At 38.3% G+C, this 17,596-nt stretch overlaps 1 protein-coding gene across 2 annotated transcripts in view; it reads left to right on the forward strand.

The window, feature by feature from the left end:
- ARHGAP15 (Rho GTPase activating protein 15) overlaps positions 1-17,596 on the forward strand; it is a 301,475-nt gene that overhangs the window by 195,744 nt on the left and 88,135 nt on the right. For both annotated transcript variants that reach the window (XM_088521808.1, XM_088521809.1), the window contains exon 11: positions 11,060-11,137. In XM_088521808.1, the coding sequence (XP_088377934.1) occupies positions 11,060-11,137 (78 nt within the window). The remainder of the gene's footprint in view (positions 1-11,059; positions 11,138-17,596) is intronic.

A 17,596-nucleotide genomic window follows, 5' to 3' on the forward strand; every position in this document is an offset into this window, starting at 1 on the left:
AACAGATGTCCAGTGCATATTACCGTAAGCAGCTCAGTTCCTTCGTCTCAGAGGTCTTTTTTTTTCTTTATTCCTGCATGTCTCAGTTAGCTTTCAGTTGTGTTATTTGTATTACATTGTGATTATTTTCATATTTGAAAATAGAAAGTAATTTGTTCTGTTTTGGACTACACTCAGTAGTCCCAGACACTCAGTAACTCAGACCCTAGGTTTGTGCCATTTTTATGTAGAGTTGTATGTATGTCCAGCTGTAAAATGAAAAGTATTTCCATGTGACCTATGAAGTTACTTCTATCAAAACAGTGAGTCGCATGCTAGCATCTAAGTTTTGGTATTTGCCACTATTTGTAACTAATTTCTGGAGTTTTTATGATTTCCGTAGTTATCTTGACTCCATTATTTACTGGTTTGGTGGTAGTTCAGATTTTGCCCAAAATAAATGGAGACAAAAACAAAACAAACAAACAAAAAAAACACTTTCAAGTGACCTGAACCTGTTTGAAACTGGGAACAACAAGAAAAAATCTATATATAAGTGCAAAATCCTGCCACTAAATTTAAAAAAAGAGAGAGAAAATAAACCTCACGTTGAAGAATATCCCATCACGATAGCCTTCTGTCATATTAAAAGTAATGTTGCTACCTTTTCACGTAGTACAGCTTAATGCTGCTATTTCATTGGACTAAATATGACTTCTGCAAACCCAGAAAAACTTTACTCACTAATTAAGGGAAAGTGCAGATTACAGGTTTATCACACAAAAGATGTGAGAGGATTTAAGGAGAGTTCAGTGGAATCTCATGTTTTTAATCATTATTGTTTCTTTAAGTGTGTGCAATATACACTAGGAAAAATATAGTATTATTAAATAGTTATCTATCTATATGAGTGTATATATATAGATACACCTTTTTATTATCGCATTTATATGTTTTTCCAGATAAGCAATTCCAAGAGTTCAGTAACTTGGTGTATATCTATATGTATAGTTATCTTGTAAGAGCTACTGTGTTTTCCACACAGGCATGGGCTGTAATAGAGGTATTTGATAGTGTGTCCTAGGCTAAAGCAACTGATTTTCACATATTTTCTCCCACTTAGCCATAAAAGGCAAACAGGACTGTAGATGCCCACAGAATCACACAAAGAAATGAGCATTACCAATTGCAAACGAGAGCCTCAACTCCATGTTAAGTATCCGGCTCTCCCAGCATATTCTTTCAATCAAAAATCCAGAACTGAGCCGGTCTAGTTTCTTATAGCAAGAAACAGATCCAGCCTTTTGTGCTGTGCACTGAGTCCTCGTCCCCTGTGCGGAGGAGCCTTGTGAAACCGCTGCTACCAAGTGACCACGGGAGGCTGCTTTGACTATTGTGCAGTTCCTTCTGCCCTGCGGAATGGTTAAACTCTCCGTTCCCATCCGTGCATCCCTGTAGCCCTGGAGAAAGTGTCCGTGGGAGGTTGGTTAGGCAGGACCCCCTTCCCGAAGCAAAGAACCTCGATGCATCTCAGCTCCAACTTGAAAACGGACCTCTTAGCTGCAAATGAGGGCATTGGGCCTATGTGGGCTCCTCAACTCTATCTAAAATGCAAAGGGTCCCTTTGGGTAACCCTATCCCAACCGCTGTCCTTAAAAAAAAAACATGTAGGCCAAGAAAAGGTAGCATAGACCAAAAAATGCAAACTCTTACCCATTTTGGCTGAGGAAGATTACGCAGGCCCAAACATGCAGCTCTTCCGCTCCCAACTGCTACAAGTCCAATGAGCAGCAGGGCTAGTCGGGATGGGGAGGTGACATTACTGAGGTCTCACTTAATCTCTCAGTATTGTGAAAGACAGGAAAAGATTTTTTTTTCCCCTACTGTGCACTAAATTCCCTTTAAAGTCAGGATTGGGAGGAAGAGAGGCTTGGAGAATTGTATCCAACCCTTAGCTTTTAACTGCAGCTCCTGCTCATGTCAGGGGACCTGACTGGAAGTGCAAGGTCCTACAAGAAGAGTGAGACCCCCCGCAAGTGCAATTGCCCTTCGTGTGCTGATGCTGCTCAAAAAACACGGGCATGATGGTGGTGAGGATGGATCCCCAAATGAAGGGCAGTTCAAACAAAGTGGGAGGATTTACCAAAATGCATAAATTTATTTTATTTATTTATTTATTTTGGTATGCTACTGTCTGTAACACGCAGATCCTCAGCCAGTTTAGTGAGCATAAGTTACAGCTGGCTTTTGCTGGAATAGTTTATGCTCTTGACCCTCCTCAGTTGTATAGCCAATAGGGAGTTGTCAGGCTACATGTGTTTTTAAACTTCTTTCAGCTAAATCAGAAATCCAAAAGCAAAATACAGCTCTCAGCAGTATCATGTGGAGCTGTGACACTCCCTGGAGGGCTCGGGGTCTATAAACCAATGAATGGATTACAATGAGGCATAAATGTAGTATTTTCATCCATGACAGATATAATCTTGAGCCTGTATTTTTCGTGTTACTTAACTCTTTCAGAACATAATGTGTGACAGCAAATGCCTTATAGTGCACATTGCAGTAAATATCAGCCAAGTATGCTTTATTGCTGAGCTATACATGTTTCCAGAAGTTAACAGGCACAGCTGGGATATGAGAAATGGCAAAGTTGTATATATTTCTTAAACATACAAAATACCTTGGCTCTCCTCTCCCGCACCCTCCCCGCTCCATCCCCAGCTGTTCTGGTCGTGTCACAGAATGCGTGAGTTTTCCTGTCGCCAGCTAGCCCTGCAATGACAACCTTTGCTCGGGCTTTCGTTCTCCCCAAAATAAACTGCATTATCCACATTGTCATCACATTCAAATTGGACTATCACAGTACATATTGCAGGCTGAAATCCGCAGAAGTGGTAACTGGTAGGAAGTAGCAAACCGCATATTAGTAGCTAGACCTAGCAGAAAATGCCTGCTGTGAGTATTCCCATGTCTACTGATTTGCACACAAACGGCTCAAAATTCTCTACCTGGAATTCCCATTTCTCAATCAGTGTCGTATAACCTCAATGCTGGTTGTGTACGAATTGTAGGTTTTACATCTCTGAGGACGTATGGCTGCTTATATGCTGAGAGCAAGGCTTGCTGGTGAAGGGCCTTTGACAACTCCTGATACTCCTGAAAGATTATTTGGACACCCAAAACACATATACTTGATTAATTAGCAACAAACTGTATAAATTCATTTCTTGCAGAGAAGTTGAGTAGCGATCAGAATGGACTAACCTTTATGTGATAAGTAACGTATACATGTGTTAAGTAGTGACTGCAGTAAATGGGAGCAAATAGGAGTGATGAAGGAGACATTATGAAAGCAAATGAGAAACAAAACCCATAAATTAAATATTCAAAAAACTAAATAATAATATGTCGAGATATATAATACTTGTATGGCAAAAAATAAATATCTTCAAATGCTTGGTGATTTTAGATATTAAACTATGCTACATGAGGGAAGACAATTGATTATAAAGTAAGATAATGCTTTGTTAATTTTATTTTTAAGCTGCCATTGCATTTAAACTAGTGAGCTGACATGTGTACATAAGGTCTGTATTTGGTAGGGTTTGTTTTTGTTCTTTTTCTCCCTGTATCATAAACCTTGTTGATTTAAAAAGTGAACAAAGATGAATCAGGTGGTAAATATATTCATGTAATCATTTTCATTAATAAGACATTATAAATAATAGAGGGGAGGTTTTAAGTGTATAATTTTCTGTAACACAATTGAGATTTTTCCACATCTTCAGCACTAAGTTAATTAAAATCACCTGCATTTTCCTGGGCGGACACCAAATGGATTGCAAACAAAAACAGATTAAAATAGCTGTAGCTCATGGCATACAGATGACAAGATTCACAAAGAGGACAATCAGGCAATGAAAACCTCCTCTTTTTCAAACATTTTTAAAAGAAATTCAGCTCTTGCGAGTCTCTGCAAAAAGACGTTTGTAAGTGTTTCGCTGAAAGACTAGAATGGCTTTGTTTCTGATCCCATGATGAGTGAAAGAAATGTTTAAGAAAGATCACTTTACAGAGAGATTCAGACTGAAATGTGATGACTGTGATTCAAGCCAAGCCAAAAATTACAGCTCAGAATTAAAGGGGATGGACGTGGCTTGGGAATCCATTTTCCCACATTCCTGAATCTCAATCATCCCAGCCAATGTTTAAAAGAAAATACAGTGGAAAACAATGAGGTCACTTTGTTTAGCTGCAAGTAATGGGACGAGCCGAATGGCAAAAGTATATTTTGGAGGTAGCTGCAGAATTACAGTGAACGCTGCGTGTTCGAGGGCTTCATTCAAAGCGAGTAGCTTCAAAGCTTAGTTTTGTTTCTTGTTTTTGTGAGCAAGCCTTGCTGCTTCTGAGGCTTTTAAACCATAAACTGCTTGAATGCCAAAGACAGTGCGACACAATAGAGAAGAAGATGTAAGCCATAGCAAGCTTGATTTAGGCATTAAACAGCAGCCCTGCGTAGCGGTGAACTGTATACTAGTTTAAATTGCACTCGTTTTGTACTGTCACTACCCTTATTTATTTGTATATAAATATCTGTGCAGAAATTCTACCATCAAGTGATATGAAACAGAATAAAGTATATCATCCATCATCTTCACTTGTTACTTATTCTCAGAATGTAATGCTGGTATTCAATGTTGTAATTGCTTCCATTAAACAGTTTCTACAGGGTCTGGAAAACAATAAGATCTTAGTCAAGCTTTTCTCCTTTCATTGCATCTTGAAGTTATTACTGCAAGAAAAAATTAGATTCTTTTTTATGCCGAAATGCCCCTCATCTTCTTGAGACTATTGCCGTCAAACATGGAATTATTTCTCGTTAGCTAATTTCCTAAAGAGATTCACCAAACCTCATGTCAGGCACCTCATATAGAGTCATTTCTTAGCTTGTTAAGAACGTTTCTCCCTCCTTTCTTTTCCCCACTGCCTCTGCCTTTACTGATGCCGTGTTGGAGCCACAAATAGTAGACAAAAGAAAATCTTGTTCGTGTTGCTTTCAGCGTGGGCTTGTCTGTTCCAGTCCTGCAGTTGGGCAAGGTTGCGCTCATGAGTCTAGAACCCCCAAATCATGCGCTTAGTACCAATAGGTAGATCATCTCTCCACCTTCTTTGTAAAATGATGAATCTATTTTGAGCATTGTGTTATTTGCTTCAGTATCTAGCAGTGTGTTCTACCAGGGCTCTTATCTGTAGTGTCTGAAGAGGCGCAGTCTCTTGTAGGGATCACATTATTGCTGTTAAAGCACCAAAACCAGAGATCATGTTAAGCTAATCATTTAAAATAATACCCAAGTCCTTTATAAGCTACACCTGGAGTTTCCACAAATATTACCCTGTGTTGCTCTGTGTGAAAACTTATTTTACTGCCCTGTGACCATTCAAGGTGGCAGTTCAGACCTTCTGTAACTTTACCTGTTCTCATCCTTATGTAATACCATCCTGATCCTTGGGTCATCTGCTTACTTTGCCAGAAGAGATTTTCCGTCATTATCCGTATCCCTGGTAAAGGTATTGGATGGCACTGGACTTAGAGCTCCACTCTGGAGAATGCTGCCAGTAATGACCTTGTTAACTGATAGCTCCCATTAACTACCACATTTTGAGGTCTGTCACTGAGCCAGCTTTTAATCCATGTAATATATGCCCTGTTAATTTCATAAAATGCAAGCGCTTTAATCAAAACGTCATGTGCTACTAAGTCAAAAGGCTCATGGAAATCCAAATATACTATTTCAACACCATTGCCTTTATCAACTAGACCTGTCAAAAATCCAATCCTTTCAAAAAAATGCAACAAGTTTGCTTGACAAAACCCTAACTTCCATGAAACCATTTAGTTGGGATTAATTATATTTCCCTATGAATTATTTGTTCGTAGAGTCCTGAATTAATTATTTAAGGAGACTGTCTGGGACCGAGGTCAGTCTAGCCAGTCTACAAGTGCATCCTTCTTACAGCTTTTTAAAAATCACAACTCTCCTGACAGACTTTGAACCTCATCCATTTTCAAGTATTTCCCAATGCTGTATTTTATTTGCTAATGAGACACACACCTATCATGATCACCGATAGGTGAAAACAGGGTTTTTTTATAATACTCTGTCCTTCAGAGTGACTTCTTACCTCCTGTTTAGTTTCCCAGATTTGTATATCCTTGTCTGGTGCTGCTCTCTAACATGACATTTATTTTGCATCTCCTTCCGTGGTTGTTGGGTGCCCTCTCTGGACTACGGATCGGACGGATCTGAGTGATACTAGCTCAGACACCCAAATGTAGGTCAGAGATGTCAGGGACATGGCAAGCCGAGCTCAGCCCCTGCCACGTCCAAGGGGAGCTGGTGTCACCATGAGCTGCTCCAGCTGCATGCCACACGTCCCAGCTCGTCTCTTCAGCTCACCCAACCTTCCGCATGGGTCCAGCACTGCTCTTAGTGCCTCCAGGTCCTTCTTCCCTCTGCAGTGACTTGTTTACTTGTTCCCTTGTCCCCCCTGTCATCTATTTCTCTGCCATCCGTGACCTCAGACGGAGAGATTGCTGTTGTGCTCCTGCAGTCACCTGGAACTCTGGGCTCTGTCTAACCTAATCCAGACACAGAATTTTTAATGCTTCCTTAATTCTTGAGTGCTGCATAATATTTAGAGTTCATAGCACTAGTTCCATGGACTTAACGTATTTAACATGTTGAACTTACCCATTAATACTCCTCATGATTTTTCTTCTCCCGACTTGCAAATATTGATCTTCTTGTGAAACATTATCTCTGCTGTATGTTGTTTTGTGGTGTTTATCTCATCAGACACATTATCTTGCCATTGCTGTATTTGCTGCAGTCACACATTCCTGCTTCTTTAAATGACTTCATGCCTGCCTTTTGTGCCCTTAGTAAACTTCTTAAAAAATTGTTTATAAATCAGGTATTTATGGAAAGATATATATGAAAACAGGAGGAAAGAATTATAGTTTTAGGGAGAACATAGCCTGATAATGACCTCTTAAATATTTGTAAAGATAGCCCTGGGCATCTGAGCCCACAAAATAGTTTATAATACAACAGCTTGATTACATAATGATACTTTAGTTTTAAAACGTATGATCTTTCTGTTTATGGGAAGGCATAATAGACTCCTTTGAAATACAATATTTTTGCCCTGAACATAACTAATTTTAAATGAAAGGACTAACTAAAGAATGTCTTTCTTCAAGTTGTACTTCACTTTGTTGTTGAATCCAGCACGATGATTTTTGTCATAAAACTCCTACCAGGGCCTCAGGACCACACCTATTTTGGGGTAGATTCATTGCAAAAGTTTCAGGGGTTCCTATGCAGGAAGGTACCTGGTATCATTTATGGTAGTTTCAGCTTCCAAATCTTTCCTTTTTTAAAAAAAGAGATAGCTAGAGAGAGAGAGATCTGGCTATACACATGCATACATGCAGAATTTCCTTTTATATTCAGTTTTAAGGTATTGTGAATTATAGATTAAGCTAAGGCAGAATGCAATGTGATTTAGGAGAGGGATTTGTTCTGTGCAACAGAAAAGAATTAATGAGAGTGTTTCACACAAGGCAGTTCACACAGCATCAGAACTACCCCAAAATGATGTACATTCACATCCTATGTTTTAAAAGTTATGATGTATTTGAATAAATATATTACCTAAACTATTATTTTTAACTTGTTTTTGGTGTTCCTCTGCACTACCAGGTTTCAGCTCAAATTGCTGCTGGAACTGACATTAAATTGCATGTGTGGTTATTTTTACATTATTAGCAGTGTGCCTGGAAGCAGGAGTGCCAGAAATGTTCTTAAATAAGTGTTGTTGCAAGATCTTCAGTGTGGTTACGCAGAGTGCCTATAATGTTGGTTGTTCATGAATCCCAATCAAGCCTGAATTCAGCTGCCTTTCAGCTCTCCCATCAGGAGCACCTGTGTGATTTTGTTAACAAAAGGAGTGCTACGTTGCCTGTGTTTGTTCAGCCAAACTGATGTACCTTTGAATAATTCCTTTCACTAGATTCTTTATAAAATCTATGGGAGAAAGAATGGCAATGGTGCCCAAATAATTATGGAAATAATGGTGAATTAATTATCACCATATTTTCTGCCTTTCTAGCTGTGGGTCCATCCTATTCTCTAGCTCCTCTTAAAAAAATAAGCTGGAAATTGGGATATAAAACAAGTGATTTGTTCTGCTCTAGGGCAAAGCCCAATGATTCAACACAATGATAAACACCATTTGAAAACGCAAAGCAGTCACCATATAGTGAGCAAAGAGTCAGACTTTATTACAATGATTTTTTTTTTTCTCTGCAATGTTCCTTACTGCTATACTTTAACACCAGCACCAGATAGGAAGCTCTTAAAGACTTTTGTTTCATCTTGTTCCCTAGGTATTTATAGCCTGCTGCGAAGAAACACTGACAGCAGCGCAGTGATGTTTTTCCTCTTCATAGAGGTGCCCTTAAAAGTGAATTTGCTTGGAAAATTGTTCACAGAATCAGGACATCAGAACATTAAAGACATCTCTCTCTCTCCCCCTCTCTCTCCCTTTTACACTTAATTGGCTGGCCAAAAGAAGTTGCTAACAATACAGCTAAGATAATGTGGTCATGAAAAGGATGTCCAAATCCACCAATTTACATTGGTTTGGTTTGGCTTAACTTTCAAAGGTTTTGGAGAAGAAAGTTGATGGCACGTGAACACTATAATTGGCTTGATATTCCTGGATCTTTTTTTCTCTCTGCCATATTGTCGAGGGTCCAAATGAAATGCTAATCAGACCTCATTTCAGGACCACCGTAAATTTATAACAATAATAATTCACTTGTATACTCGAGATCATTTTGCAAGATGCAATATCCTCCAATTTACAGCATAGTTTGTCATTTTCACTAGATCTGGATAATTTATGTAGTTTGATACCAAGGAGGTTGAGCTATTCCAAACTGATGCTATTAATGTGAGACATTGTTGTTTCATGCAAAGTGACATGTATCCTTATATCCATAAAAGTTGAAACTGAGCTGAGTTAGATCCAAACAAAAGTTAACATTCTCTTTGGGGGGTTTGTTGTTGTTGTTTGATTTTTTGTTTTTCCTCTTTCTGGTTTGGACATTTCAATTTATGTGATACAATTTTTAATCCTTTACCCCAGGAGACCCACATTCCTAACCTGGGAATTACTCTTTCTCTCTTACTGTCCCCTTGCTAGGACAGAGTGAGACTCTTCAGTTTTAGTATAGAATTGCATTACTTAAACATTTTAGTAATTTCCCTTTGCTCATATGTTATATATCCTGTGGATGGATAACTTCCAAGTGTTCTTGATTATCAAATCCTTTTTGATTTCTCTTAAATAAACTTTGTCTTTATCCCTCTGTAACCAAAGTGGATCTTCCTGAAATGAATCATCACTTTCAGTATTAGATTGCAGAACACCCACAGGTGCAGGGTGGAAAACTGTCTTCTTAGAAGGCCTGTATACCGGTGTGTAATACCAAATTGTTATTCCTCTTTAAAATAGATTTTTTAAATGTACAACAAATTGGGATGTTTCTAGTGGGATAACCATGAAATAAGAATTGTATTTTCTGGAGAGAGATTAAAAAAAAAACTTTTATTTGCTTTCAGTTTGCACCAAAAGGGAAAATAAGTCTTTAAAATCCTTCATGATCAGTGAGAGACATCTCCAAACAATTTAGTCCTCTTGCTAGGTACTGATGTGACGAGCGGTGATGAACGTATCTTTGAAATGAGGACTTGAGCCTGATTTTACTGATTCCTAAATTAAGTGTTTAGACAGCAGAGCTTCTGAGATGCTTTCTGACTTTTTTTCACTCTTTCCTCTACTTTCAGTTTTTCTTTTTTCCCCCACCCTGATTGGGGGGGAAAAAAAATCCCAATAGACACATTGTCAAAACTGAAATATTTCCTGACAGTTTTTAGTTTTGACAAATTAGCATTTTCCAAGAAAAAGGCTTTCTCTGAAATTGTTTGCCAAAAGCTAATTAAAATTCTATTCCAAGTGATGAGTAGCCTTAAAAAAAAAAAAAAAAGGAAAAGAAAAAAAGAAACACCTCGGATTGGTGCAGGTTCTCTTAGCTCCTTGTTTACTCTGAAGTTTTCAGAGTGAAACGAGAATGTGCAGTTTTGTGTTTTCAGCCTTTAAACCTGCAGCTTTAGTTGCTGCATGAGAGCTCCTTCCTTCTCGCTGGGCAGGGGAGAAGAAGGGCTGCAGCTCTGCAGCTTGGCCTGGAAGTGCTATTTTAAACAGTCATATCAGCAGAGCTTGCTGTGGGAGATAATATGTCACGAAAGGGAGTATGACATCTAGTTTCACCTAGAAGATAAACCTTGAGTAGATATGTAGGGAGAAACAAGACTGTCAGGTTGTCCTTGAAAAGAATGGCCTATATTAATGGAGAAATTTACTCCAGGGCATACGCTGCTTGGGATGTATAATTTCATCTTCCAACTCATCTGATCTGCTGTGAAGAATCTAGCAGAGAAGCCGCAGTTGTGGATGGTCTCACACATGTCAGGATTTCATAGTGGGCATCTAGCTGCTTTATTTTCCGAGAGGTCACAGCCTCAGAAAATCATATCCGACCAGGCCGGGGCTCTGGCTGAGCAGTTTCACTCACAATATTAATGCCAACACTGCACAGTTAAGCAGGGCTAACCTGCTATCACATACCACCCTTCTGCATAAACTCAGCATCTAATACACTGTCCTTTTCCTAACAACCCAAAATACCTTTGCAGAACTGCGTTCTGCTGATAGAATTGCAAGATAATTACAATTAGAGGTTTTGCAGTAATTTAAGTTAATCTACTGCTTTTATTCTTCATTGCTTTAACCAGGCAGGAGGCACTTCAGTTGTTGTCAGGTGGATTATTTTTCAGTTGCTCACTACACCGTTCTTCTTCATACTTGTTAGGACGTTTATGGCTTCTTGACAGACACACAAAGAAAAATACTTATATGATCTAAAATGAAATATGTGTTTCTCTTTCAGGTCTAGATGTTGATGGAATATACAGAGTTAGCGGCAATCTGGCAACAATACAGAAGTTACGATTTGTTGTCAATCAGGGTAAGTGATTCCTCCACCCTGGTAATGTTTTGTTTAGTACTTAACTGTCTCAGATGACAGTATTTCAGAATCTGCTATGCATTAGTGGCAAAGAATGATGAGCCATGTTTTGGAAAAGAGAGGAAAGAGAAGGTAGAAATATATTGCGCAGAGGGAAATGTCAGGTTAGGAGAGAGGAAAAGCAGCGCAGGAGGCAAAGGAAAATGATAGTTCAACAGGAGATGAGCAATAAAAAATAGGAGGAAATGGATAACTGAAAGAAGGTGGCAAAAACAAAGCATAAGTAGAAATCAAAGTATCCAAGTGAGAGAGAAAAAAAACTAAAAGGAAAAAATGAAGATTGTTTTTATGTTAAAAGTTAAACAAAACTAGAAGTGGAACAGGGATCCAAAGAAAACCTGAGAAGGAGGAAAAAAAGTGATGAAAAGAACTAAAAATGAAAAACTAAAACTGGAATATGACCTCTATCAAAGTTCCCAGAAATGAAAAGAAAAATGATGGGAAACACGAGAAACACTGCATTACATTAAAGAATATTTTAATTTTTCACAGATATGATTTAAACCAATCTAACATTGGTCACTAGATACTCTGTTATGGGTGTGAAAACCAATGTTGATGCATCACGAATACTTCTGAACAATTTGGAACTTTTGGCAAAGACTAAACATGCAGTGTCCACATTCGATAACATTGATGACAGTGAACCTCATAATCTTGTTTCATGAAAAAAAAACATAATGAAGCAGCTTGGAAATTAAGGTCCCAAATCTTAAATTGTGTTAAATACCTCATACAGTTTTGAATTCAATATGTATAAATGCTGAAGTACTACAAATTTATATTCTACTATTTCTTAACTCTTTCTATTACCAGGACTCCTAAATATTGTGTATTTGTGGGTTTTTGGAGGTGCCCTAGAGAACAACTTGCCTAATTGGTTCTATACTATAACTAAAGTAAGATCTATACATAAACTTTGACTGGTGACTTAAAAACTCTTGTGATATTTGTGGTGGCACATAATAATATTCCTGCCTTCAGACATTTAGACCTCCATTTACATTTATAACAAAGGTTTCAGGGCAGTGATATATATTCACAACCTCTTTAGCTGCCCAAGATCAGTCCAATCTTTAGCTAAAACTGGATGGATATGAACTCCGATTGATGAGAAATTGATATTTGTATCAGTAATTTTACTGCGACTGATATCAGCCTCATGGTCGTGAATCCTTGTTTGGGTCCCTTCAGATTTATAGTCGTTGGTTATTTGTGTGTTGATAGTGTTGTCTGATTTGGCATTCAAATCACTGTGCACTGTATTTTGTTTGAAGACAGAGAGGCAAAACTAGGATTTTCTATCCTTCACTCCCTAGGATTTTTGTTCAGCAAAAAAATCTGCCATAAAAATAATGGTCCTGTCTATCATGCCTTACAGCATCCAAAGGTTAACGTACTTGAGGTTAACAGTACTGCTCAAGTTTTCACCTAAAACAGATGGGCTGATACTGTAAAAGCCGGACAGAAGTGTAGCTAGGGCTTTTTTTTCTTTTTTTTTTTCTTTTTTTGTAGCACAGAAATACAAAGCACTTTTTTTCTGGTTCATTCCACTGTGAAAAATGAATATGTAAAGACGAAATTAATGGTACATTAAAGCCACTCTGACGTTGTCTACTTAGGGCACATGCAAGAAATCTGACTATTGAGTATCCAAAGGAAATTCAAAGTAAAATAGTGCCTCTGGAGAACTATTTTATCTTTTTATCTGTTGTGATAATTATTGTTTCTTATGTTAGCTTTTGTTGATACAACTAGGGCAGTCATGCGTTTTATATCATAAAGGAATAGATTTTCAATGGGAAGGGAAATTAGCCATTCAGACTCTTATATATCTTTAAAAATCTCAGCTATAAAAATTGCTGCCCCAGCCTGTAGTTAGTGTTTGCTCAAGAATACACATGCAAAAGTGCCAAAGTTCTTCTCCTAGAAACCCCACAATTGCAATCCTTGCAAGTGGCGTGAGGAAATGAGGCAGTTTAGTATTCCATCCCCAAAAGAATAATCCAGTAATTTTTTAATTAGAACACTCAAGAAGAAACACAGCCACAAAGAATGGCTTTAAAATATCAGGCCACAATTTCACTTGTTGAAATAACATCCTTTCTTTGTGAGAGGAAGGAAGTTGCGGGCTGGGAACACTCTGTCCATGGAGTCAGTGGGGCTATATGGATATATATATATATGTGTGTGTGTGTGTGTGTATGTTAGCATCCTGCCTGATATTACCCTGGCTTCAGGCTGCTGACAGGAAGCTTTGTACCTCCTAATCACTAAATGGACTTCAGAATAGCTTGAGCCACAGCTGGGGGGATGACCTGATGGCCCATCAGGCCACGGTGGTGAAGTTACAGGGGCACAAAGTTGGTGAGGTAGCACAAAGCGAGCGGAGTGAGGGGATCCCATCATCTTTCCTCCATGGGAGCAGCTGTGGCCCAGGAGCTCAGCGCCAACCTGCCCGAGAAGCTGCTGTGGGGACGTGGTGGGAACCAAACTAATTCCAAACTAACTACGCTTGGGAAGGCGCTGGCGTGAGGTGTCCCCATCAACACGACGATGAGGAGGGGGAGAGAATGGCTTATGTTTATTACACATATTCACAAAAGTTTCCAGGATAATATGGTATCTGCTCATAATCTCCTTACTTGCCAATCTCCTAAACTTCTCCAATGGGAGAAGTTCTCCAATGTTTAATAATGCCATTACTGCCTATCCCTTTTTCACTTGGTAATTATCCTTGGTAATTATTTCTTGGCTCAGTCTCGGCACTTGCATTCTTCTGCAGTTTACACTGGAAAAGCAGTACTTTTATATATCATTTTTGGTTATCATTCCAGAATGGAATTTTTATTTTAGTGCAAGTTTAATTATAAATGCAAGCAAATGTTCTAAAACAGCCTATTTACTTTGTAGAGCTTGACTGCATGCTCAGTTCTTAAACAAGTGAAATACCTAAGGAGCCATTTCTTTCAGCTGCTGTGTTATATCTAGTAGGTATACCTTGTAGGGCATAAATAATATTTATGGCACAAAAATGGAATGTCATTGAATAGATTCTGCTGTATCAAAATATTTGTATTAGAATAATCTGAGAGCAAATCTGCCTTTGCCCCCCCCTTTTTTTTTTTGTACTGTGTATGTCTTCAGTAGCATCAAAAATGGAATAAGAGAAAACCAGGGGAAAATGAAAAGAAGACAAATTAGCAAATGACAGCTTTGTTGTTAAGGAAGTCTGAAGAAACAGCAAAAAAAAAAATCAAAAGGCAACTTTCAAATTTTAAACTGGGGAAGGAGGGGGTGCTATAAAAATCATTTCTCATATCTGTACCATTTTTTAAATTCTCAGAATCTACTTTGTGCTTCATTATCATTTCTCAAGGTAGGCAGCTCCTCAAGAGGGCTTTGACCTTGCCACCAGAGCAACATCAGTACAAACTACCTTATTTACTTTTATCCCTTTCACAGAGTTTTATTTTTCTATAAATATCTATTGATATCACACCTTTTTTACTTCTCTGCAACAGGATTATCTTTTATCTATGATTTATTTTCCCATTAAGAGCTGAAAAGATCACTTGATCATGAGATGGCCGGGCTATAACATCTCTCAGCACTTTTGAAACTCTAAGTCATCATTTTTCAAACCACTGAATCAAGGCGGTAGAAGCTGTTTGAACCACTATTGACATCAAGACATTCATACTTTTCTTGGTTTATAAGTGCTAAAAGAATATTGTTTGCAGAAATTAAATTAGCAGTAGTGTAGTATTTCTACCTATGAACCTATGCTAAAACCTTCTATAATAGTTAGAGACCTTCATTCCTCCTCTACTTTTCATATTATTGGTCTAGCAACTGCGCTTTAAAGTGTATATTTAAAAAGGAGGCTTTTTTGGTGCTACTTGGAAATTTGGGGGAGATTTTAGGAAAAAATCTGAAGGACTTTAGCTGATGTTAAGCAGCTGCAGACATCACAAATATTTTTCTTAATATTATCACTTTAATCCACACCTGTAAGAGATGGGGTGAGATACTGCAAATAGGCTCATTAAGTCATGTGAAATGTGGTGGTTTGAGAATATAAGAGAGATGTCCACAACATTAATTCTTTTGGTGCTAAGGCTGAGCTCTAATGAGCTCTTGGCCAATGGGCAAGGTGTGGTGGAGACCCATGTGGGACCATTAAGGCTGTTAATGTCATCAGGACCCTGAGAGCAGCATCTCCTGCAGCTGGGGAGATTGCTGTGGTGTGGAGCACAGCATGGTAAGTGCTTGGGGGAGTGTTTCTGGGTTGAGTAAAAATAATCGTAGAGGTGCAAAAATGCCCAGGGGAAAAAAAAAATGAAAATAACTTGAGGGTTCTTCAAGCTTCAGGATATTGGTGTGGGGAAAGCACAAGTGTGAGCGCCGGCTCTGGTCCGTGTATGGAGACTAGAGACACAACAGAGGGGAGGTAGAAGCTGGCTTCTTTGTGCCTCCTACGCTAATCTCCTGAGCTGGCAAGGCATTCAATTTCTAGGACTGTCAAACAAGCAATTTTCGTGAGTACTAAATTAACTGAAAAAATAGAGCTATAAAGGGTTCATAATACATTGCTGAAGCACTAGAAACCTATCCTAATGCATATATGTTCAGGGAAACTAACCATAGAAATACAAATTTCAATACTTATTGGTTCATTCAGCAAGTGTTGGTTCATACATAATACAAGAGAGTTCCTAATTGTCTTTATATCCAATGCTTTGTTTGCAAAATGCTTGGTATTTGCAGAACAGATGACCTTTGGATCCCGTTATTTCATTTGGAATACCTTGTGTGTTAACTGCAAAACACAGTGTACCGTCCAAAGGTCAATTACTATGTTTTTACTACTCAGTTACTATACTTATGTATCACAGGAGAGGGGAAAAAAAAGAAAAAGAACAAGAAGAAGGAATAGGAGTTTTTTTCAGATGCCAAATACTGTGTTATTGCAGAAAGGTACATTTTTTTTATGGCCTGTGTAAAAGGACAGACGAAGGAATTTGAGTTGCTAAACTCCCTTGGGGATGAAAAGGTACATTTACCCTGCCATCATCTCAGGTTAACAAATAATATTTTAAAAATATTTCCCTGTTTTTTTTCTGTAACAATATCCTCAAATATAATTCATTTTGAAAAAAAGTAAAAAGTAAACCACAAATATGTGAACTGATTGTGAGTATTTATTAACTAAATAATTTAATAATAAAGAAAATGCCTATGTGATTAATTGTTACAGAGTAAAAATTACAATAAAACTGTCTTGATCAGTGCTTTGCAGAAGCACCATTACTGTCTGTGCAGTTGTTTAACAAGGATTTAATTGGAAAGATAAGTGAATGCACATTTAAAAGTATTGTTAATTTGCTTTATAATCACCCCATCCTTCACAGTATTGACAGCACCAGGCACAAACCCCTTTCTCTTTTACAAGTATTATTTTCCATATGTGCACAATAAATTCTGAAGCAGTAATTGGAAATTTTATGGATTTCAACATACCTAGTGTTTTGAGTTTATAGGTGCCATATCCCCTCTCTAAAGGTAGCTCCTAGGTGGCATTGTAAGTAAAATCATTGCCTTTTTATTACTCATGGGATTTCTTTTTTTCCTTGAGGAGTATCCAACCCCTATTTATTTTTCCTTCCTATTTCAAATATTACCAAAATCCATATTGCAACATTATTTTTGATTTTATAAATAGTAGACTTCAAAACCGGTAATCTTCATTGTGTTTATATTCCATCTGTACGTATATTTATTGTTCTAAAATGGCTTGGATTAATCTTGCTGACAAGTAAGAGTCTTGGACCATATGAGCAGCTAAGGATGATACCTTTGCCAGCAGGAGTCTTCAGCCTTACTCGCAGTTCTTTATTAATGAACTATGAGGGAAAAAAAAACATAATCTTGGGATTTAAAAATATGTATATATAGTGATTATATGAGCTTGCTGGGACCAAATGTCTGAGTCTTTCTTATGGGGAAATGAGAGGGTTTTCTGGCTGGGAAGTGCCTGGGAACTAACAGAAGACGGAGGTTCCCTTTGAGGCTGGGCCACCAGGTCAGCGCAAATGGGCTGGGTGGTTTGGAAGCGAGTGTTTAGGCGAGGGGAAAAAGAGTAGAAGCAGACACTTTTCACAGCCTTATGTCTTTAAAATAAGAAGGGAAGAAATTCCCCATTCAGAAATCCCCGACTGTTTCCAGTGACCCAACATATCCATTTCAAAGGCAGCCAGCAGCCTCGGTCCTCAGCTGCTAACAAAGGCACCGTGGGCAGAGCGGGTCCTCCCGGAGCTGCCAACCTCCGAGCGCGGCTACGGGCTGCACGGCCGGCAGGATCAGCACCAGTTGTGATGTAAAGATGTCAAATTGCCA

The sequence above is a fragment of the Tinamus guttatus genome, unplaced genomic scaffold, assembly GCF_059628265.1.
Source record: "Tinamus guttatus ecotype Peru unplaced genomic scaffold, ASM5962826v1 Tinamus_guttatus_pri_ptg000133l, whole genome shotgun sequence".
Lineage (NCBI taxonomy): Eukaryota > Metazoa > Chordata > Aves > Tinamiformes > Tinamidae > Tinamus > Tinamus guttatus.